This window comes from Panthera uncia, chromosome F1 (genome assembly GCF_023721935.1).
Source record: "Panthera uncia isolate 11264 chromosome F1, Puncia_PCG_1.0, whole genome shotgun sequence".
In the NCBI taxonomy this organism is placed as follows: Eukaryota; Metazoa; Chordata; class Mammalia; order Carnivora; family Felidae; genus Panthera; species Panthera uncia.
The window spans coordinates 6,060,293-6,085,735 of record NC_064813.1 but is presented as its reverse complement, the minus strand read 5'-3'; the positions used below and the strand labels follow the sequence as shown (position 1 = coordinate 6,085,735).

The following is a 25,443-nucleotide window of genomic DNA, read 5'->3' as shown; positions in this document are numbered from 1 at the left end:
TCATGCTTCAATGGGATGTTATAAATCCACTAAGAATCATATTTTCAAAGAATGTACAGTGACATGGGAAAAGTTCCATTCATTCAGCCAGTCAACAAATACTACGTCGGATCCTGGACTGTGTTATAAAGATAGAATGTTGAGCAAGGAAGATACAATCCTTGCTAGTCAAGAATCTCACAGTCCAGTGAGAAAAGCAAACAGAGATTACAGTGGTGATACACCAGACATAAAAGCTGTAGGGAGATACATAGTATATAGAAGGGGGGCCTGGCTCATCTACAAGACTCAGAGGTTTTGTAGAAAATATGATATTTTAAGCTCAGATCTGGCAGATAAATAGGTATTAGCCCAGCCATGGTTATGAGTGGAAGCATAAGCAAACTGAGGACTTAGCATCTAGAAATGCCCAAGGAAGACAGGGTAGACAGGGGAAAAAAGACATCTCAAATTGTATGTACACTCAAGACCTAAATACATCTGCACAGAGTAAGACTGGAAGTGTAGGAAAGAATTATCTATCCTTAACTGGGATCATAAAATTACGAGTGATTTCTAGTCTGTTTTCATTTTTCTTTCTTTTCTAAAGTAATCACATATTATCATTCACTGTTCATTGATCAAAAGGGTATTATTAAAATAATACTTTACTGTTTACTAGGTCTTGAGGGAGGTTGTTTTTGGTTTTTGTTTTAAATCTTAGACAAGTCTCTTAAGACCTAATTTACTCATTTGGAAAATAGGGCTAACAACATTTAACTTCACAAAGTTGCTGATTTGGATCAACTATGATAATATCTGTGCAGGGAAATGATTCTGTGGTTGTGGTTGTTGGACCTAAGTCAGAACCAGAGCACAAGATAAGAGATTATGAAGACAGATTTGGGGGGGGGGGGCAGCGGTTGTAGAAATGCGTAGATCAGGAGGATGAAAATATGGCCCTGATGAAGTCGTCACTCTCCTCTTTAGCATGAGGATGGTCCATGCCAATCTATCCTGGTAGCTTTTTCTCGCGGAGCTTAGCCCCAATCTCATAATCCTTCTCAATGTCATACTCCAGGCCACCACCAGCAAAACGTCACATTGCTTGAAACCTTTTGCTGTTACTAGCCTCAGAATTCCAAATATGAACACAATTCTACCATTATTTAAGGGTAGTTTAGTTATAAAAATGTCTTAATTTATATTTTAATTGGTGAATGTCCTGTGCTTTGCTAAGAAGCGTATCTCACAGTTCTAGAGGCTTTGATTTAGGGTGTTGCAAGCCTCTGTTATTCATTATTTATACCAGAAACAGAATTATTAAGGGACTATTGGATTTTACAAATATGTTCACATATATTTACAAATGGTGAAGTCAGATACACATATATCTTTTTACCGATTGTTGCTTTTTCACAAAATAGGAAAAACATTTCTTACCTTTCCTCTGGAGTATCTACATGAAATGTTCTCTCTATAACAGTGGTCCACTGGAGACATCTGATAATAAATGTGTTTGGCTTTGGTCGTTCTGTTTTCATTAACTGGCATTCTAGAAATGACATAAAATGTCTCTTTGAATATACTTACATTTAAATCAGGAAGTAAAGATTTGAGAACTACAGAGTTCTACTCTATGCAACCTCTCAGCTTTCCAGGGCCCTCCATTGAGGGTTGTTCACAATCTGACCTCAGTATTTCCATTCCATCATCCATTCTGGCCACATGCTCTATTAACCAGCCAAACTGGACTACTTACTTTCCCCAAACACATCTTGCTCTGTCCTGTATCTGTACCTTTTGTTCCAGCAGTTCTTATTATCTGGGGCGCTGGTCACTGATTTCACCCCTCCCCATATTGCAATCACTTACAGTTGAAAGGTCCAGATCCAATCCCACTCTTTGCAGGAAGCCTTTTATATCAACCTGGTCCTAAACCAAACATTCACCTCTCCATATTCTCATTACTTATTATCATATCCTTCATTTTTCACTCAGTATAGACTATCTTGTATTATTATTTATCATTTAAAAAGGTATCCTTATCCCCCTGGATTATAAGCTTTTCTACAGTATACACCACTTAAAAATCTTAGTAAGCACAGCCCATAGAGCCAGTTCATCAAAAGTGATAAATTAAGTCAGGGAATATCTCAGAAGATTTCAAAGAAGAGGAGGAGCATTCTGTAGTGGCTGAAAGTGTGGATTCTAACACCAGTATTCTTGGATTCAATTTCTTTTCCTACCATTAACTATGTAACCTGGGACAAGTTAATTAACCTTTCTGGTCTGTAAGTATCAAAGGGGAAACAAGTAACTACATCATAAAACTGGTGTGAGGATTAATAATAAATCAGTAGGATGCTGAGACTAGCATGTAACACATAATAAGTTGTCAATACATGTCAGTTATCATTATCAGGTGTATATACTGAGCAGGACTTTAAGAATACGCGGTAGTGGCCAACAAGACAGAGTAGGGTAGGGTTGTTTTACGAACACTGCTCTTTTGAAAGAAACAATTTCCCTGCAGCTGACGAAGTCAACTGTGTTTTCTCAGTGTTTATCTATTCTGCGGTCCCTCCATCACTAGCAACTATCGACCTCCGTCTCTCTTTATAGGACTCAAGTCATTGAGCACATTGGACCAGTTCCTTGTTGACTCTTTGACCTAAAAAGATCATTCACCGAAGGGTCTCCACTTAGTTTTCTTCTCGTGTCTAATAAGATTTCACAGTTTCAGCCATCATCTCTTGGTTTACCGATCTAAAACTCCACACTTCTTTCCATCTTGGATCTGTATTTCGTGATACCCACGATTAACTATACAGTGGGTCAATCTACCTGGCTGAATTACTGGTATGACACCTAACACCTACTATCTTTTCCCCTGATTCTGTTCCTCCTCCTGGCTTTCCTAATTTTTCCACCATCCAGACTCAAATCATGGGGTGCTCCTCTTTGATACTGGTAGTATTTGCCAGGACATGACTTTTCCAGCAATGCAGTCCTACTTCAGACTCTCACTGCCAAATGCCTACACCTCCCAGGTGCCATAAAACCAGCTCTTCCTACTCAGAAATGTGGAAGGGCTAGATCCATTACTGAAGGCTAGAAACTGTATTCTAAAAGACATCAGAACTTGGCAACTGTCACGATGAGCACAGGGTGAATCACTGCTTTGTACACCTGAAACTGGTATTTCACTAACCGGAATTTAAATAAAAACTTAAAAAAAAAAAAAAAAGACATCTGAACTCATCCAAAAGTGAGCTGATTGCTCCTACCTTTGCCCCTCCCCCCTCCGCCACCCTCCGCTCTAGCTCTCTCCATCTCAGATGATGGCACCTCCATCCCCTTAAGTGCTCAGGTCAAAAGCCCTGGCACCACCCTTAACTCCTCCTCTCTTCTCATATCTCATCCTGGAAAGCCTGTTGGCTCTGCTTTCCAAATGTATCTAGGATCATTTCTCTCCTCTCCCACTGTCTGGGAACAACCCATCATTATCTTTCACGTGAACGCGCCCAGAACTCGAGTAGCTCTCTCTGCCCCTCACTGTAGTCTGCTCTCAACATGAGTGGCCAGAGATCTTAACATGATCGCCTGCAAGAATACATTCTGCAATGCTTCTGATTCACTAAGAATAGAAGACAAAGGCCTTGAAATGATCAACAAGGGTCCTACATGATCTGGGCCTCCCACCCACCCAGCTTAAGTTTCTGACCTCCCAACCTAGTCAGTATTCCCTTCCAGGCCACCCTGGCTTTGGTGCACTTTCTCAGATAGGCGCTACACCCTCTCTCCTAGCCTTGTGTCTAGATGTGCTCTCTGCCTGGCATTCTGTCCCCTCACACAGCCCACGGCCGACCAAGTCTCAGATCAGATCTCACCTACACGCGACCATGCTGCTGAAATTCTGTGATCTGCACCCTTGACCCAGGCCTCCCCAACCCCTCTTACCTGCTCTACTTTTTTATTTCACATACGTTATCACCCTCAAACATATGAAATGGCTTAGTATCTTTTTTGTTTATTGTCTATCTCCCCAACAAGAATGTAAGCTGCACTGATAAGATTCTTAGCACCTAGAACTGTGCCCATCTGTGCCTAAACACTATTTTTCCCCAAAGCAGACACTTACCAAATATTGTCCAAGTTGGATGAATTCTGATAGGAGTACCTAACAAGAAGGTAGTTTTGATGATATAAGAGGAGTAAATTTCTGGAGCAACTTCCTTATGCAGATAAGAAGAGAGGATTTGCTAGACAAGCAGAGGGCTGGCTCTAGTCAGGAGTATAGACTATTTAGTGAGAGAACAAGACACTAAGAGCCCCAAAGCAATCAAGGGTATACATGCAAGTAGGAGCTAGTAGAGAGGATTTGCATATTACTTCTATTTTTTTTCCCCCAGTGAACCGGGATATAAAGCCATCTTTAAGAATCAGGTTGAGGGGTGCCTGGGTGGCTCAGTTGGTTAAGCATCCGACTTCGGCTCAGGTCATGATCCCGTAGTGCATGAGTTCAAGCCCTGCATCAGGCTCTGTGCTGACAGCTCAGAGCCTGGAGCCTGTTTCAGATTGTGTGTCTCCCTCTCTCTCTCTGCCCCTCCCCTGCTCACGCTCTGTCTCTCTGTCTCTGAGAAATGAATAAACCTTAAAAAAATTTTTTTTTTTAAGAATCAGGTTGGAAGAGGGTCGCCTGGGTGGCTCAGTCAGTTAAGCATCCGACTTCAGCTCAGGTCATGATCTCACAGCTCATGGATTCCGGCCCCGCGTTGGGCTCTGTGCTGACAGCTCGGAGCCTGGAGCCTGCTTTGGATTCTGTGTCTCCCTCTATCTCTGCTCCTCCCCCACTCAAGCTCTCTCCCTCTCTTGCTCAAAAATAAACAAACATTTAAACAATGTATAAAAAGAGATTCAGGTTGGAAGAGGATGCGCTGAGGCTCTGAGAAGACAGAAGGTACATAAGAGCCCTCTAGGAGAATAGAAAAGCGAACAGACTAGGGAACTGTAACACGACAGCGGGGCAGCATCAGGGGCCCGTTGGAATTTCACAGTCAAGAATTCACATGGTTGCGTGTTTCCCCCAGATGTATTTATTCAGCTACATGGGTGTGGCTGGGGCATACAGAGGACTGGATTTCAGCAAAGCTGTAATTTAACCAAGTAAGTTTGGCAAAGCAAGAAGCAAAAGAGAGGAGTCACGGCACCCTGATTTAGGTAATCAACTGGTGAATTCAAAATGGGTAAGAAAAGTGAGAACCTGGTGGTGTGCAAAATAATGAAAAGGTGGTAGAATTGACAGATAGTAAAATCTGTTCCACAGTTAAATATTGTACAGCGATGTCACATACTTTTTGAAATATGAATGTTAAAAGCACCAAATACAGAATGCCAATTTATATTTTGTTTAAATCTGAAAGTTCTAAAATACTGTACTACAAATACTATAAATACTATATACTATACGTTTATACCTATAAAGCACAGACCCAACCTGATTCTCTGTGAAGACCACTGTTCTTCCCATTTCCTACTTCACAAAACTCCTATTAAGTTTCCAGTCAGTTTTTATACAGTTCAAGTGACACCCTAGTAGAGAAATTACTTAGAAGTTAGGAATTATGTGCAAACCTTCCCCATAACACCTAGGACGCAATAGCACGTAAGGGGACACAGGACATACCTCATGACTGAACAACTGACTGAGTGACTTTTAAAGTAATGAATAGAGGACAGACACAAGATGGGCAGGCCTGACAGAAATACTCAAGGGTGAACTCTATGGACTGTATGAAGCAGAAATAGGAAGAACAGATAAGGGAAGTAAGAATGCCCAATCTAAGTTCACCTACACTTTAGTTTACTTAAGGTCACTCCTGTGGTGATGTTAAGATGACTAAGACAGCAGACTTTAAAATCAGAGTGTCAGAGGTGTCTGGGTGGCTCAGGTGGTTAAGCGTCTGATTTCAGCTCAGGTCATGATCTCACAGTTTATGGGTTTGAACCCTGCGTCAGGCTCTGTGCTGACAGCTCAGAGCCTGGAGTCTGCTTCTGCTGTGTCTGTCTGTCTGTCTGTCTGTCTCTCTCTCAAAAATAAATAAAAACTTAAAAAAAAACTTAAATCAGAGTGTCAGACTCAAATCTAGCCTCTCTCACACCAGCAGTGCTGTGATCCCATGCAAAGCACACCTCCAAGCCCCCAGGTTCAGGAATTAAAGAAAGACTTTAAAGGAAGCATATTTTCAACACTATACCTAAGTGAAGTTTAAGGGATATACTTTTAAAAACTTCTCAGTGCTATAATTTAACAACCTACTTAAAATATTACATATGGGATTCTAAGTGATTATCAATTAACATAACTTACAAAAGTGATAAACAAGTGATTAATTACCATTCTCTAGCAGACCACTGGAAAGGAACTTCTTAGAAACGAATAAACTATTTGTATTTACATATAGGATGGTTTTGGAAAAATACTAAAATAATAACACAATGACCTAAGTAGTTATGCACAACTTGGCTATTTGGACTAAACATGCTAAATATTCATGGCCTCAACGACCTATACCAATTCTGGGCCAGCCACTATGTAAGACTCTGGGCATAGTATAGTAACAAAAATGAGTAAGAGACTCTCTACAACCTATAGCACACACCAAACTCTGTTATTAATCATTCAACATCCAATTACAACACATGTAATTGTAAAGTAGTACTTCATTCATGGCTTAAAGGTTTCAGTCAGGACCTTCTGAAGCCTAGCTGAACAAAAATGTTATTATGAACACGTAGTTTTTACTACTTTGTTTTTACAGAAACAAACCTATGTTTTATATGTTTCAATATGAAATACTCTACAAATGAATCCTATTTCAAAATGATACAGTAAAAGAGATTGAGACAGTAAAAGAGAGAAGCAGTTACCAAAAGCTGGCTCAAGATATTCAATGGTACTCGGGTCAGTACAAGGGAAGAGGGCACTCTATCTCCGTATCAGGTTTATTGCTGCACAAAGATGTAGTCAAAGAGCTGAATCTGAATACAAAACCGTTGACACTGTCAATTACCATGTTTAAACAAACAAGTGAGCCTTGGGTTCTTTTATGTTAACCAAAATATGGAATCATGAACACATCCTACAGCTCCCTGTAAAATGAAGAGAAATACAGGAGTTTTCAGAATATGGTTCATGTCTGAAAACTCTCATTCTTAAAGGAGACTCTTATTCTTAAAGGGAATGGTGGCTGATAAGTAGATTAGCTAATACTTCTTCAGAAGAATATTTTCTTTTTAATTACGGGAAAGTTCCCAAATCAAGGTAGGCCACGTGAAAATTCTAAAATCAAAAGCAGAAGCTTTGAATAGCGATTCTAAAAAGCTATTAACCAAATGATTAGCTATGATTTCTGGAGCTATTTAACACACAAGAAAAAAGCAAGTGTTCTCATATAAAATGCCAGGCAGCTAACTTTTATTATATCATAACCCATCATACCTTTCAGCAAAGCATTTGTTACACTGGTACTTAAATTAGGTATCCTAGTTAAATTCACCTGAGCAAGTTAAACTGCAAGCTAAATTTCAAGTGTTCTGCTTATGTTTACATGTTCTGAACCACAGACACCCAAGTATATTTGAAGCTGTAATCACTTTGTAAACCTGGAAGCCAATTAGAGGGATTGTAACACACCAAATCAAAAAACTACATACCAAAAAGAATCTTTTTTATATCTGTTCAGAATTTATTAAAAGATTAGGTTTTATTTCAACCTCTATAACCCTTTAAATACTATTTTTTTAAATAAGTTCTACTAATAGGCAACATGAAAAACAAAGGCATAATAATAGATTCTATTTATAATGAAATGGCACAATGAAATAATGCTGTCAGTTATAATGGCCATAAAGAGGGTGTATTTTTGAGTCCTCAAATATAATACTATTATGTATATATTTTTTTAATTTTTTACGTTTATTTATTTTTGAGAGAGAGATACACACAGAGCACAAGCAGGGGAAGAGAGAGAGGGAGAGAGAATCTGAAGCAGGTTCCAGGCCCCAAGTTGTCAGTACAGAGCCCAACATGGGGCTCGAACTCATGACCCATGAGATCGTGACCTGAGCCGAAGTTGGACGCTCAACTAATTGAACCACCCAGGCACCCCTAATTTTAAATGTACAATTCTATGGTGTTATGTACATATACAATGTTGTGTAGTCAAGCTGTTTTTAACTCACTGATTTATTTACTTTCATTGTATAAATTATCTATGCTTACTGTAGAACAATTCATAAACAGATATAGGTAAAATGAAAAGAAAATTAACCAACATCCTACCACACAAGTATAACCACTGTTAAGGTTTTAATGTACATTCCTTCAGAACTTCTCTAAGCATTTTTTAAAAATAAAAATGAGATCACAACATGTAAGACATATTATGTAGGTGCTCTGCTCATTTAATATGTTGCAAATTTTTCATTTCAGTAAATGAAGGTCTATACCATCCTAATTTTTTAAAGCTTATTTATTTATTTTGAGAGAGACCATGCAAGCGTGAACAAGGGAGGGGCAGAGAAAGGAGAGAGAATCCCAAGCAGGTCCTGCACTGTCAATACAGAGCCTGATATGGGACTTGATCTCACGAACCATGAGATCATGATGGTAGCCTTAATCAAGAGTCAGAGCTTAACCGACTGAGCCACCCAGGCACCCCTACATCATCCTATTTAACAATGGCACAGAAACCCATGATACTCAGCTATCACAGTGGGCAGCTTATTATGATAATATGCCACAAAACAAACAGAAGTGGATTATTTAGATGTAAACAGGATAACATCTAACCATTTTAACATAGCCTGTTCTTGGGTACAGTGTTCAAATCTGAAAAATAATCATAAGTGCTAGTTCTGGATCAACTAAATAAGAAAAACTAACTTCTACTTAAAGTATGATGAAACTGGGATCTAATAATAAAATTGTAAAAGAATCTAATGAGAACGTATATTGGATTCCAAGTTCTCTAAGAGCAAGGCCCATACAATTTCATTACCTATTACTGTGCCTAGACACAGCAGGTCTCATATGAATACATGTAATGAGAGAACAGATGACAAATTTTGTCATGTGACAAGTTAATGACACTTTGAGAAGCAATTACCAGAGAATATTCCAGAAGAAGGGACTCTCCACAGGTCGCACAGCCTCGTCTCTCTGCTCAGTGAATGCAGAACCAAAGTGGGGGTCATATAGAACCCAGAACTCTTCTAGACCAGCAGAGCCTTAATGTATTCTGTTAAACAAGCCAGCTGTTAAAGCTATTTTAGGTGACAACTGGAAAAAACCCGAGTATGAATTTCTTCTTAGATATTATTAAAGAGCTCTAAATTGATAAAATTTCTAAATTAATAAAATTCACCTAATAAAGGTAGACGGTGATACTGTAACTATGTGGGAAAATTCCTTATTGTTTACATAGAATTCAGGGATAAATGTCATAATACCTGAGTTTACATGAAATATTTTAACAAAATGATAATGTAAGTCTGATAAAACACTAACTGTTAAGTCTAGGTAACAGGTAGAGGAGAATTCATTAAGCTATTCTATTTTATCCGTACATCTGAAATTTCCCATCATCAAAAGTCAAAAACGGAAACCCCCTCCAAAATAATATTAGATTCTTTCCTCAAAGTACTGTATCCAAAACAAAAAACAAAACAAAAACCCCCAAAGGCTTAAATGGCTGACTGTGGAAAAGGAAATTATTTTTAAAATATAAAATATACATGAGACTATCTAAAATAAAGGCTCTTCTGGTTAATTAGACTCATCTAATGCAATTTAAACTTCAGAATATTTCATTGGGCATTTAAGTTTATAGGAATCACTGCTGGAATAATCGGTTTATTTCGTACCAACTCTAATTTACAACGTAAATGCCTCGTGCTTCTATTTGTGCCAACGGGACAGTTTCTAGTCCCACACGCTCATCACCGCATCGCCATTCGCACCAAGGGGCGTAAGCCATAAATACGCACCCACACCAACACGCGCGTGCACTGCGTGCTGATCGCCCTGCCCTCACGGCCCATTACTCAAAACCACGGGCTACGGAACTGGCCTTCGTCGGTCGCCTTTCCCTAACCATCAGTAACGCTGCGGTTGCCGTCTCTCCTAAAATCCCTCGTATCTCTTCCCTGTTCTTGTCCCATTTTTCTGCTGTATCTGATGCTCTTGGCCCCCCTCCTGCAAGTCCCCTCCCCCCGCACCCCCAGGACACGGACTTTCCCAGTTTTGCTTCCATCCCTCTGATGGCTCCAGGGTCTTCTTTCTCAAGGTCTCTTCCTCCGTTCCTCCGAACGGAGCTGCTCCCTTAGGCTCCGTCCTTTGTGTTCAACTGTGCTTTTGTGATCATTTTGTCCTTAGTAAGTTCATTCACTAAATGAGTATTTATCATGTGCCCACGGTGTGCCAGGCACCAAGCTAGGCCCTGGGGGTGGAGCGGCCAACAAAACAAAGTCCCTATTTTGGCATAAAGCTTCTGCTCCACTGAGTGGAGGCGTGGTCAAGCTATAACCAAGTAAAACAAGGAATTTATTAACCTAGTACTGCTTGTAAGTATTACGAAGAGAAATGAGGCAGGGCAACGAGTTAAAATGGCAGGCAGGCGGTACTACTTTAGAACGAAAGGGTAGGAAAGTCCTCCCACGGAAAGGAGGCTCCGGTGCAGCCGTCTGTGGGAGGAGGCTTCCGGTCGAAGGCACAGGAAGTGCACAGACCGGCAGCGGGAAGGGGCCCACAGATGTGTCCGAGAAACAGCAAGGAGTCCAGGGTGGCTGGAGTTCAGGAAATGGTAGGAAATGAGGTCAGGGGGCTCTTCAGTGACCTGGGGAGGGCTGCGGATATAATCCTGGGGGAGCTCTCTGGTGGCTTTGCCTCAAATGTCACCTGATGTCTGAAGACTCTCAAACCTGGACCTTCCATATGGCAAAGCTGGCATTGCTTTTCTGAGGCCCTGTTATCATCCCATTCTCAACATACCTAAAAGCGTTTCATATTTTCTTTTATCGTCCACACTGAAAATTACCACATTGACACAGTGTTTCTATTCAATTTATTTCTGTATCATTTTCCTAATCACGCAATAAACACACTCATCTTTGACTCTTCTGACCCATAGCTAAGCCACATTCATCTTAACAATTCTTTCAGAAACGTCTGTTTTCACTGCTCAACCAGACACTCATTACCAAAATCGGGATCCCTGAACTGGCCTCCCAGATGGTCTCCCTTCCCCCACCCTTCTCCCTGTCCAAGGTGTCCCAGTATGACTACAGGCCTGAGCAGTCTTCCTCAAACTCTTATTCTATAGACGATTCTCCTTCTCAAAAATATACAAGTCTCTGCAGGACAAAGCTCAACCCCACTAGTCACTCATAAGCAAGCCCAAATCCTTTTCAAATTTTATTCCTTACTATAAAAACAATAAGGGGCACCTGGGTAGCTCAGTTGGTTAAGCGTCGGACTTCCACTCAGGTCATGATCTCAGAGCTCGTGAGTTCGAGCCCTGCGTCGGGCTCTGTGCTGACAGCTCAGAGCCTGGAGCCTGCTTCGGATTCTGTGTCTCCCTCTGTCTCTGCTCCTTGCCTGCTCACACTCTGTCTCTCTCTCTCTCTCTCAGAATTAAGTAAACATTAAAAAAAATAATAAAAACAAAATGAATACCCCACCCAAAAAAACTACTAGAATTCAGAACTGAATTCAGTAAAGTCACAGGATACAAAATTAATACACAGAAATCTGTTGCATTTCTACACACTAACAATGAAGCAGCAGAAAGAGAAATTAAGAAAAAAAATCACTTATAATTGCATCAAAAAGAATAAAATATCTAGGAATAAACTTAACTAACCAAGGAGGCTAGAGACCTGTACTCTGAAAACTAAAAGACATTGGTGAAAGAAATTGAACATGGCACAAATAAACGAAAAAATATTCCATGCTCATGGATTGAAAGAACGAATGTTGGGGTGTCTGGGTGGTTCAGTCGGTTAAAGCATCCGACTTCAGCTCAGATCATGATCTCACAGTTCGTGGGTTTGAGCCCCACGTCGGGCTTTGTGCTGACACCTCAGAGCCTGGAGCCTGTTTCAGATTCTGTGTCTCCCTCTCTCTCTCTCTCTGCCTTTCTCCTGCTCACACTCTGTCTCTCTCTGTCTCAAAAATAAATAAACATTTTTAAAAATTAAAGAAAAAAAAACAAATGTCATTAAAGTGTCCATACTACCCAAATCAACCTATAGATTCAATGCAATCCCTATCAAAATATCAACAGCCATTTTCACAGAACTAGAAAAGAATAATCCTAAAATTTGTATGAAAATCAAAGGATCCAAATATCCAAAGCAATCTTGAAAAAGAAAAACTGGAGGTATCAAAACTCCAGATTTCAAGATATAATACAAAGCTATAGTAATCAAAACAGTATGGTACTGGCACAAAAACAGACACATGGATCAGTGGAATAGGACAGACAGCCCAGAAACAAACCCACACTTATTTCATCATTTTATCTATAACAAAGGATGCTGCAATATACAATGGGGAAAAGGCAGTCTCTTCAACCACAGTGTTGGGAAAACTGGACAGCAATATGCAGAAGAACAAAACCCCACCATACACACAAACTCAAAATGGATTAAAGACCTAAATAATGTGGGACCTGAAGCCATTAAACTCCTAGAAGAAAACAAGCAGGAATTTCTCTGATATCAACCATAGAAACATTTTCTTCTACATTCTCAGATATGTCTTCTGAGGCCAGGGAGACAAAAGCAAAATTAAACTATTGGGACTACAACAAAATTAAAAGCTTCTGCACAGCAAAGAAAACCAACACAACAAAAAGGAAACCTTCTGAATGGGAGAAGATATTTGCATATGACATATCCAATAAAGGGTTAATATCCAAACTATGTAAAGAACTTACACAACTCAACACCAAAAAACAAATAAACAACAACAAAAACAAGTAATCTGATTACAAACCAAGCAGAAGGGCTGAATAAACAAAGCCAAAATAAACATGAAAAGATGTTCAACGTCACTCATCATTCAGGGAATGCAAACCAAAACCACAATGAGACATCACCTTCTACCTGTCTGAAAGACTAGAATCAAAAAGACAAATAACAAATGTTGCTGGGCTTGCACGAAAAGTGAACCTTTATACAACACTGTTAGTAGGAAGAGAAATTGGTGGCAACCACTATGAAAAACTCTATGATGGTTCCTAAGAGTAAAAACTGAACTACCATATGATCTGGAAATCTCCCACCTGTTCATTGCAGCATTATTTACAGCAGCCAACGTATGGAAACAACCTAATTTCCCTATGATGGACAAATGGATGATGAAAATGTGATATTAAAAAAAAATACCCTGCAATTTCATGGATAACAATGGATCACATTTGAGGGTATTATGAGAAGTGAGACAAACCAGAGAAAGACAAACACTGTATGGTATCGCTTGTGGAGTGTGAAAAATTTAAAAGCTGATTGAAAATGACAAGGAGTACTTTCTCCTGATATATATGTATATCTTCATTGTCCCTTAAACATTCTCCGGTTCTTTTTTTCAGGTGTACAACACAGTGATTCAACAAGTGTATGTTATGCTGTGCTCACCACAAGTATAGCTGCCGTCTGTCACCTGACAATGCCGTTTCAATACCATTGATTATATTCCCTACGCTGTACCTTTTATTCCTGTGACTTATTCATTCTACCACTGGAAGCCTGCACCTCTCGCTCCCCCTCATCCACTCTGTCCATTCCCCACCCCCCTCCCCTCCAGCAACCATAAGTTTGTTTTCTGTATTCATGGGTCTCTTTCTGCTTTGTTTGTTTTTTAAAAAGCTCCCGGATTATTCTTAACTTCAGGATTTAATTCACACTGCTTCTGTCATGTGAAACACTTTCCTTCCCTTCTACCTAGATTCCAGTCGCTGAAAAGCTCTGATGATTCCAGCTCTTACTCTCTACTCTGGAAGATCTTCTGCACTTAACATTTACATTGCACATGCTGGGACTGATCACATACTGTTAGTTACAGACTGCTTCAAGTGTATCTTCTTAACTATACTGTAAGCTTCAGGGTACCTGGTACTTCTAATAGTTCTGTTTGATTCGTCACAGCCTGAATTCAAACAAACAAAAAGAGCTTCAGAAAACATTTCTGAATACAGGGTGCCTGGGTGGCTCAGTCAGTTAAGCATCCAACTCTTGGTTTCAGCTCAGGTCTTGATCTCACAGTTTGTGAGTTCGAGCCCCACGTCAGGCTCTGTGCTGACAGGGGTCTCTCTCCCTCTATCTCTGCTCCTCCACTGCTCTCTCTCTCTCTCTCTCAAAATAAATAAATAAGCATTTTTTTTTTAAATAGAAAATATTTCTGATGCAACAGAGTTTATCACAACTAGTTCTCTTTTTCTTATAAGATAATCTCAATATTTTAAAGTTCACATGCCTTGAGAAGCACAATTTACTTTATGATCCCCACCAATCTTACTTATTTCTTCAAAATCCATTTGTCCAGTTTACTCTATGTATACATATAAATAAATCTCAATGATGACATCAATTTGAAAAAACTAAAGCCTAATCAAATTCTTGATTGCACAGCCATGGCTCTAACAATTAAAAGCTAGTATCCTTTCCCTAGTAGAAAGCAGTAGATTTATAGAATAGTTAAAGGGATTTTTTCCTTGGAGAACAACCAAAAGGTAGGCCTATCCATTCAGAGTAAAGCAGAGAACTATCAAAAAAAAAAAAAATGAATTTTGGAAGATTATAAACCAACAAACCTATTAATTTCATTTAAACCATATGTAAAGATAACCAAAGAGTCATTATTACAATCTGACCGATCTGGAAAACACTAACTTCTTATAACTTTAAGGAAAGACAGAGATGTCTCGGTTTCCATTCAGAATTCTGACTCCAAATAAGCTATCCTGACTTTAAAAGGTTTCAGTCATAACCATAAAGAGGCCTCTGGGTCTTTACTATAGCACAAAAACAGTATGTTTCAAAATTGGGTATAAGTGGTGCATTGCAAGATAAATGAAGAGTGTACATTGGAATAATCAGTTCATTTGTCTCCAGCAGAATAAAAAAATCTCATCTTCTATCTTTTCCCAATTGAGTAGGGAAACTTTGCTTTCCACTACATCTTTCTCCAAAATTTATTCTTTTTAAATAATTAAGTACTAAGCCATTATTTTGGCCTATTATCAGCTGCTTTCCTGTAACATTAAGATTTTACGTGCATTATTTCCCTTTAATCTTCCCAGTAAAGTTTTAGAGGGTTTTCATTATTTCCATTTCACAAATAAGAAAATGGAAGCTGTCTGGTTTTTCAGTCACTAATTCAAAATCATCAAGTCATTAAGGTTATAGAGCTGAATCTCTAATCCATGTTTTCTAGCTCTGAATTCTTGGCTCTTCTTGGTATGTCATGAACTGTTTTAGGAATGTTAGCTACTTACAAGAGAGGAAGTGAAGTTTTCTTTCTTTACAACAAACTTTGTATATTACACTTACCAGTTTTCTGCAATTAATCGACAGAAATAGGTGACCTACAGAGAGTACTGAAATTGTTTTCCCCCAAAGTAAACTGACCAAACTTCTTGTCTAGTATTTGTGCACCAAAAATAATTGCTATCTATTGTGAGAATACAAAACTTAGAAACACCAATAAACTTTTATCACATATCATAAGATAGGGAAAGTTCTAGATGACAGATGAACTGTCAAGGAATAATACTGTTTCAGAAGTTCTTTACAGAAATTAAATTTGAAAAATGTCTTTCTGTCAATATTAAATCACTGGTTCAAGGCAGAGAGTACATTTGGAATATGTATTGGCCAAAAAGTTAAAAACCGTACAGGAAATAACATGTAACATGTGCCTGGATTCGGATATTGGAATTTGTTCAGGCTTGTCAATGTAAGCCAACCCTGAAGATTTCTTACAATAGTCTAAGAATCAAGAGCCATTGATAGGAAAACAATAAAAATGTAACTTCCTATAGGCACAGAAATTCCAAATATTTGCTGAATTATGTCAAGAATATAGTTTAATGAAATGTCCTCTTTCCCCAGGGCCATTGTGAAGCTCAAAGGAACAATGTGTATGAAATACTGCTATAAAGAGAGTATTGCATGTTTATTTTTAATCACTTTATAAGAATATCCTATAGAGACAGAAACTTTAAACTTCACCAGTGTGCTTTTGGAAGCAGTAACTGTTGCTGGTTGGATGATTCAATTATCATAAACTATTCTGGCGTGTTTCAAAAGCAGTGCCATTTTAAAACATAAAAAATGTCTAAAAATGCAACCATAGTAATAGATTCTGAGAGCACGGGTTGGGGGGTGAGGGAGAAAGACAATGACAAATTGGTCCAAAAGGACACTGAGACTTCATAGTTGGAAGACGATTGTGCTGACAATTAGTAACAGGAAGCAGAGCACAAAACAAATGAATGAAAAAAGCTGAACCAGCAATGAAAGACCTTATTATAGGGCAGCAACATTATTGTAATAAAGGGGCGATGTACTCTCCTCCATGAAACTTTCACACAGCCACCCTAGTCTCTTTTCTCTCTCCCTGCATTTCATTTTTCATTAGCATCTGCTTGATTATGTATTATTTCCAATCCAAAAGAATGCCTGCATAGTGTTCCTAAATTCCAAGGCTTAAAGGTCCTTCCCTGCACCCTGGCCTTGGGCCTCAGTTAACTTCACTCAAATAAATAAATAAATGCTTTTAAATTAGTATAAAGATATGGAGGGAAAAGACAGGGAGTGATTTAGACTATAAGGGCAGAGAGATCAACAAAACACGTGTCCTTCAAGTCCAATCTGTTAAAAATGCAACGATCGTGAGTCATATGAAATATCCAGATGATTATGCCTCTCATAATCAGTCTCTCCTATGACCTCTCGGACATAATTAGAAAAGCAAAGCTGAAATGGTCACATACCAGTGAATCCTCTGCATTAAGCTTCAGTTTCCACAAAGAGAAGCAGCTCAGAGCTCTGAAACAAATCTTCTCACGCTAGTTGAGAATCACCAGATCGGATCCCTGAGACCGACATATAAACTAGTCTAGAGGCATGGAAAGCCCACACTTTCTGAACTACCCACACGAGAAAACCTCTCGCCTCAAGACCCCGGGGCAGCAGGAGAGGTTTCAGTTAAGCAACAGTGCGCAAAAAATCACTGCCCTTGAAACCTGCAAGTTGGGGGTTTAAGAGTTCACATGATCACCGGCAAACTCCATGAGCCTCATTCCCTGGCTATCACAAAGCAATAGTATATATCCTGGAAAACTGTTAGTGGGATTAACATACCCATAAAGGTCCTCAACAAGTGGTGGTTGTTGTTGTTATTATTATTATTATTATTATTATTATTACTACTACTACTTCTCAGCAGACTGAATGTCTCGAGAAATTACCATGTTGCTGACTGGCAAACCACTGAATATCACAAGAAAGAATCGTATGGATCCTTCATTGTAACCTCCCTGACACCACATGTGACAAAACTCTGGAATCCCTGGGTGGTGGCGGGACCAGTTGATATTACCAGTCGTGTTGATAGGAATCTATCAAATAACCGGCCACCTAGCTATCACCTGCATGCTTGTCCCCCTGCTACAGAATAAGTAAGAATTGCTGTGACATAAAATACATCTCTCAAGAACAATGAGAATCTGCTATTAACCCACTGCGTATAATGGCTGGCATACGGTGAAGTTTCTGTGGGTGCTGACTAAACATTACTTGAAGAGAGCTGTCGTCTGAGCCCTGTGTATGCTTCAACACACTCCAGCCAGATATCAGACGGACCTCTGCCTTCTATCTGCTTAGAGGCTCTGGGAAAGTTTCTTAATCTCTCTAGATCTTGGTTTCAGTGTCTAGTTTGCTTGGATTTTTAGGTAGTTTTATTTCATGTCATTCCTGCCGTGACATAATGTGATCACATAAATAAAGCACGTTGTACATAGGAGGCTCTTAAAAAATGTCAATTCTCTTTCCTTGCTTCCTCAAGTCCCTCTTAATTTCCTATGACAGGCAAATACGATGGGCATATAACCCCTTTTAGTCGACAATTAAAAAAATGAATTACACATAAACATCTACGTTCTAGAAAACAAAAAATTAAGTTAAAAAATAAGTATTAAACAAACAAATCAGGTATGTATCCACATTTAATTTAACCAAAAATGATCTATAAATGTAACGAGCTCATAAATGAGTATAGTCAGAAGAGTGTGTGGAAAGAATGATTCTGACCCTTCAGAGATGGAAGGGCATCATGGAGGACAATGCTGGGATCGGTGACAAGATAAAAAACAACAGTGCACACAGGCTGGCTCATGTTGGGCAGCGTTACACATTCAGCAAATTTTTACCTGCAAGACCGAGCTGGATTGACCTGTTAATAATTAACTTAGTGCAAAAGAGTACACAAGCGTGTGGCTGAACCCACATAGCTGCTTCTCATGCCCAGGCTGCAGGGGGAGAGCCTCCCACCCAGTGCCCCTCGCCCACTCCTTTCCACACCACCTTACCTCTCCTTTATCTAAGAAGTCAGGGTCTTGTTTTTAATAAACAGATAAAGAGATAATGTACCCTTTCCAAGTGAAAAGCTATCATTGGAAACCTTTTTAGCTGAAGAAAAAACACTGCCTTTAAGATGGGATTTTAAAATGGAGTGCTACTTTGTATCAGTAAAATTATTTTATACTCTTCAAGGAGAGACGAGGAACAGCGATGTTACTGCAAGAACCGAACGTACAACACCAGGTCAGCTAAGGGGGGCGAGTGCCTAAATGTGACCCTGAGAAAACAAGTGTCTGGTATGAGCACGGCATTCTGCTACAGATTTCAAGTGCCATATTTATTCCCATCATTTATCCTTCTTCCTCCTTTGATATTTTTCACTCTATACAGGGATAAAAAAATAACATACCATCTGGAGCTTTCATTCATATCTGAGGATTTCATACTCATTTAAATCAACAATAAGAGATTCAGCCGAAGTTTCTCAGAAATAACATTTCAAATTAATGCTATTCCCGTTACCTGGAATGTACTTCATCTTTTGAAATCTTACTCTTTCTCCAAACGAGCACAATTTCCAAGAAGCTCGTCTTGATGATCCAGTCCTTAACGACCCTCCCTTTCCTAAACTCTTACTCAATGTGTTAATTGTAAAACTTACTTCAGAACTGAATGAAACATCTCAAAATACCAATTCCAAGGATTTGTGGCAGATTTTTGCTACTAGATGATAAACCCTCCAAAGCCAAGGGCTAACCCAGGTCTGTGGATTATGAAATGAACACAGGCACAGGCTTCAGAGTCATTCTGTGAAGCACGGGCTGAAATCCTGGCCCGGCCATTTGCCAGGTAAGCGAGCTCACCAAGTCACATAACCTCCCTCAGTCTCTTTAAAATAGAGAACATAATACTTACCTCAGAGCGGTGTGAAGATTAAATGAGATAACATATGTGAAAGGGCCTGGCACATAGTAACGCTCAAAGAAAGGTTGGTTTCCTTCCTTATTTCCTTCTTTTTTCCCTCAGTACCTGGTACAATGTTGAGAACACAATAGACCCTCAATAAAAACTTTCTAAATAGCCATTAGAACTTAGATTTCCTAAAAATATGCTTAAATATTAATTGTGATAACTCCTATGCTTCCAAATTGTGTTACTTTAAATCATAGGCACACGAGGTAGGAAATTTCAAAAACAGAATTAAGTGAGGGAGGCTGTTGGTTGGATAGTGTGTCTAGGAAAGAGAGTCAAGGAGAGAGTCTGAGGTAAAGTGTTTGAGAATAATTCAGTGAAACTAATTACATGCAGGGTGTTCTTTTATGTCAGTATCTTTGGATAGATGGTAGTTAACTGTTGACCTTAGGAGAAGTTCAAAGAGAGAGGAGGAAGGGAAGGAGGAAGAAGAGGAGGGAGAAGAGGAGGGAGGAGAGAAGGGAGGGGAAGAGGAGAGGAGGAGGGAGGGAGAAGGGAAGAAGGAAGGGAGAAAGGAAGGAGAGGAGGGAGAGAAGGAAGGCTGGCTCTGCTGGGGTCTCCTCACATCATTTAACATAAGCTACAGAAACTCATCACTCCTTGCCTGCCTTCCCCTAAGAACAAGTCCCAATGCATCTTCCACCTTATAAAACAGTAATCATCTAATGGAAGAACCAAATTAATCAAAAACTTTCCACCAATGGATGGTAACCAAGGGATCCCCTCAGGATAGTCAGAAAGATATGTGAGGATTTTATTCCTTCTATTAAAAAGTGAAAACAACTTCTGACTAAAATAAGGGGTAACAACAGTCACGTGGACCAACCACCCGTGGAAGCTTTGACTTCCCAAAGGCTTGAAGGTTTGAAGAATCTGGTCTGTGCCCCACTCCTCTGAGGCCAATGAAATGGGGCTGGCCTTGCAGCTGTAGTGATGCTTCCTTCCTTGGCCAGAGGTGGCCATGGCCATGGTTTGGGGGTCTAGCTCATGTTTAGTTACAAGGACTAGCTGTTACAGATCAAAGTCCTTGGCATTAAATGAAATTGGGATTTCTTCCCCCAACCAACCCATAGAAACTGTCTTCAAGTGCAAGACAGCACTGCAAATAGTTTCTACCTAAAACTTCTAATGATCTTTAAAGAAAATCCAATCAAGTAGTTTCCTTGCCATTCCAATGTAATGTAGCTAGAAAGGGAAGGATGGCTGTCACTTAACTCAACCGAGCAAAATTACTGCACATCTCCTGTTACATTGAGACTTTTATTTGCACACCCTTTCACAATTTACAAAGCATGTTCACATACAGCATCTCATTTAATCCTTACCATAATCCTGAGAAGTGGGTATTATTAACCTTCGTGTCTAAAGATGGGAGCACCGGGGTGGCTTAGTCGGTTAAGTGTCAGACTTGGTTTTGGCTCAGGTCATGACCTCATGGTTGGTGAGATCAAGCCCTGCATCAGGCCATGTGCTGACAGTGCTGAGCCTGCTTGGGATTCTCTCTCCCCCCCTCTCTGCCCCTCCCCTGCTTGTGCCCTCTCTCTCTCTCTCTCTCTTTCTCTCTCTCTCTCTCTCAAAATAAATACACAAATAAATAAACTTAAAAAAAAAAAGATGACAAAAATGAAGACCAGAGAAATGATGTGATTTGCCCAAGGCCACACACTCGTAAAGTAGCAGAACCAAGACAGATGACCTTCCACCACACAGACCTTGTCACAAATGTTGCAGGAAAATTTTTACATGAGCATACACAGTCACTGTGCTCTAGAAGTTTATCACTCCCCTGGGTTCTCCATAAGCGTCCCCCAACTTACATTCCGATAAATGAGGCTATGGCAGTAAAGACTGCAACTATAAATTAGCTTCAAGTAAATCAGGAAAGGGGGTGACAGAGAGCTCAGAAAAGTCGCGAGGGAAGACTCGTGACAGACGTCTGAGCAGGTCACTTACAACGTTCTAACGAAGGAAGTACTAAAACAGACTATCTAATAGGAAACTCATGTGACACACAATGTAAATTTATGTCCATAAAGGACGTGATGCTGAGGGGTGCTGTCACACCTAGGAGCCGCATCTGAAACCCTGAACTCCATAGTCATGTCCATGAAAACAGGATTATACTTTTTCTTTTTGCATGTTTGTTGTGTAATGCTGAAAAAAAGAAGGGAAGAATAGACATTCTGTGGAAATTTTTTCTTATCATATCAGGGTGTGATTTGAATGGCAGGAAGAGAATGTGTGACTGAGTATGGCATTATTATTCTTTGTAATTTTCTACAAACAATCTCCCTTTAAAGTGATTTTTAACAAGGTTTTCTCCTTTCCCCGTTCTAAACTTAGTTTATGGGTTAAACTTTGCAAATAAATGATTACAGTACCCCCTAGAAAATATGACAGAAAGGAAGAAGATCTGATTACAGTTGCACTTATCCACTACATGATCAAATTTTAAGTAAGGGCTCTATTATATATAGTGAGACACCGCTATTACAGGACATAACTTTGTTTGCCTAAAAATCTGATCACAGGCAAGGGGAAGAAAAGCACCAAATCTTCAAATGATCAAGTACATAAAATAAAAATCACTGAAAACAAAAATGAGGTTAAGAACTTTATATGTAATTCAACCTAATAGAATGTAGCAATATACGTCAAAAAGTATGGAACATTAAAGAGTAATAGAAGACAAAGTGAATATTGAAAATACACAGAGTATAAACATAGGTATGATTTGGGCAAGTGTTCGATTGTTGATACATGATACATAAAAAAAATAAATAAATAGCCATTCAGGCTCCTCTTGCAAAAAATGGAAAAATGTGAGATTTTTCTGAGCTAAGGAGGTGATACTTGGAAGTTTTTTTCCGAAGATTAATCTATCCTATGCATTGCTCCCAAATACTCCAGAGAGGAGAATACTTGAAGGCAAGAGATCAACTAGGAGACTTAATAGTCCAAGGAGAACCTGATGAAGAGCTGCCCCAGGATGGTAGCAGGGAGACTGCAGAGTACGGAAACAAGACGATATCTTGCTGACCGACTGGCTCATGGAGGGAAGAGCGCCATTTGCTTACGGATGTCCCCTTTCTACCGTAACCTGGTAGGTTCTTCTTTTCATCAGATACTGATTTGGACACCTAATGCATAAAAGCCTCCAACGGTTTCCAGCTGGTTTCCATTAAAAACATCAAGTTGGTATTTAAGATCTTTCACAATCTGATTACAAAGTATCTAATCTTGTTTTTTCTCCAACATGAATGCTCTATCTACCTGTGATATTGCCTATGCTATTCACAAAATAGGCTCCTCATTAATTCCGGACTTCATGTGCGTATGTTGTTAACCTCACCGTGAATGTCCTCCTTCTTCCGAAAACTTACATATCACCTATCCTCCAGAGCTCATGCTAAAATCCTTACCTAGTCACCCTAGCTTACCTTTACCTATTCTCTCAACTTCTATAAAATTCATTCTGGGGACGAATCTCATCATTCCTCCCACTGCAGGGTGTTGTGAATGTCTTCCACAGTCAATGACAAATTCCCACATTCAAACATTGTATCTTATACTCCTTTTAGTGTCTAGTATGGTTCTAATGATCAATAAACCCTTTAAAAGTGAACTAGCCAGATCTCTTGTAATTCTTCTATATTTATGTGGTATAGAGTTACCCTAGATTTATAGGGTTGCTATTCTAGGTTGTATTATATGTTATGTAAGAGTGAGAATCAATTAGCAATTTCTCTATCCCCATGAAGAGCCACAGTGAAAACATTAGTAGAAATCGCCTCATTTTTCTATGTATTTAAAATATCTTTTATACTACGTATTCAGAGGTAATGATGTCTTTTTGGTAGGTTTAAGCCCCCTTACTTTCTTACAAAAAGAAGAAAAATAGGTTAATGAGTAAACATTTCATTTCAAAATTGGCCTAAGAAATGCAGACTGACCTATTTTTTAAAAAGCTGACTGAAGAAAGGTTTCAGAGAGGAAAGAGATATGGTCAGAATTTGCAACACGGAATAAGCTGGATTTCTGGGAGGTGCTACTAGAACACAGGTTGGCACGTCTCTCTTCCCACCACTGAGAGTGAAAGGGAGTAGGTAAAAAGGCAGCTGAGCCCCAAGACACACGGACAAATGTCCAAACTCTCCACTGAGGAGCTGTTTTACTCTTCAGTTGGGCTGGTAACTGTCAAAACATTTGAGACCATGACTACTGGGTAGACCAGCTACTGTGCTCAAAGTACGTGTGAACGCAGCTTTATGACAATGCTCATGTCTTACGTATCCTATATTATTTCCCAAATTGTAATGTTTCCTGCGCAAAAATAATCTCAATCTATAATTAGCAACTGACCAAATCATAATTCTGATTAGAGAGGCACTTGGCTTGAAAAACAATGGTTATTTTTACTTACATTTCTACAGTACGATATGTAGAGAGGACCTTCGCATAGAGTTCATATATGATCCCCCAAAGGAGGATGAGGTCAGATCTTTTCATCCATGTTTCAGGGGCTTGGAGAGTTTACATTCTGCATGCCAAAGGCTATCTAGCCATTTAAAATATCGTAACTCTGACCCCAAATCATATCTCAAGGCTCTCAATCTAGGGAAAACGGCACAGAATGGGGACAGGGGAGGGAAATAAAATGCAAATGACAGTAGATGAATTTGAGTTCTAACCTTGGCACTTAGCTACCACTACCTAGTAAGGTAACTTTATACAGATCACTGAATTTCAAAAGGCCTCCTTTTCCATCTAAAACTGGAGAAATCTGGACTATTTGTTTTCATTCATTCATTCATTCAAAAATGGTTATTAAGCCCTAATAGGTAGGCACTAGGAGACAGAAGATAAATAACACTAGGCTCTTTACCCTAAAATAACTCGCAGATCAGCAGAGGAGATGTAACACATGAACAAATAACCAAAAACCACTGTGATAACAACAAAAGAGACCAGCTTGATGAAAGGCAGGGAAGAGTAATTTAGTAGGAATAAGGATGGGCATTTAAATGTGAATTAAATTTTAAAGGATGAAAAAAATGATCCAGACAAATAGAGGCCACAAAGCCATTCCAGTCAGGGGGAACAGCATGAACAAAGCCTCAGAGTGGAAGAGCTGTGGAGTTTGTGTAGGGAATCACAAACGCTTCATTGTGCCCACATGTGACCACCCAGAAGACACAGGAAGCGAGAGTTGAAAGCAGAAGTCAGACTGACGAGATCCCCACATGATATACTAAAGAAGCTGGACTTCATCCAGTAGGCAATGGCAGAGCCATCACAGTGGAATGGTACGGTGAGGACTTAACTGGGGAATGGTCCCTGTGACAGTCACGAGAAGGTCAGAATGTAAGTGGTCGGTCGAATCTACAGGCAGAGCATCTAGTTAAGAATCTATAATAGAAGACAATAAGCTTGTTCTGGGGTGATTATAGTTTGATTTACAGTTCAAACACTAATCAGCAGAAACAGAAATGGACTGGGAATGGGGTAAAGATGTGAAGGCAGTGGGGGGGGCGAGCGTAAAGGCACGGAATAGATTCAGGTTTCTGCTTAAGACAGAACTGACATACTGAAGAGTGGCACCTGGGAGGCTCAGTCAGTTGAGCGTCTGACTTGGGCTCAGGTCATGATCTCACAGTTCTTGGGTTCAAGCCCCACGTCAGGCTCTGTGCTGACAGCTCGGAGCCTGAAGCCTGCTTTGGATTCTGTGTTTCCCTCTCTCTCTGCCCCTCCCTCACTCCTGCTCTGTCTCTATCTCTCAAAGGTAAATAAACATAAGAAAGAAAGAAAGAAAGAAAGAAAGAAAGAAAGAAAGAAAGAAAG

At 39.6% G+C, this 25,443-nt stretch overlaps 1 protein-coding gene across 8 annotated transcripts in view; it reads right to left on the bottom strand.

Annotated features, from left to right (window-relative positions):
• The window catches only part of AKT3 (AKT serine/threonine kinase 3), a 304,322-nt gene that overhangs the window by 142,685 nt on the left and 136,194 nt on the right, over positions 1-25,443 (bottom strand). For 5 of the 8 annotated variants that reach the window (XM_049633841.1, XM_049633846.1, XM_049633844.1 and 2 more), the window contains one exon: positions 1,423-1,534. In XM_049633841.1, the coding sequence (XP_049489798.1) occupies positions 1,423-1,534 (112 nt within the window). Of the gene's footprint in view, positions 1-1,422; positions 1,535-9,152; positions 9,386-10,278; positions 10,680-19,545; positions 19,660-25,443 lie in introns of those variants that run through there. The other 3 variants (XM_049633847.1, XM_049633848.1, XM_049633845.1) reach the window with 3 other exon arrangements.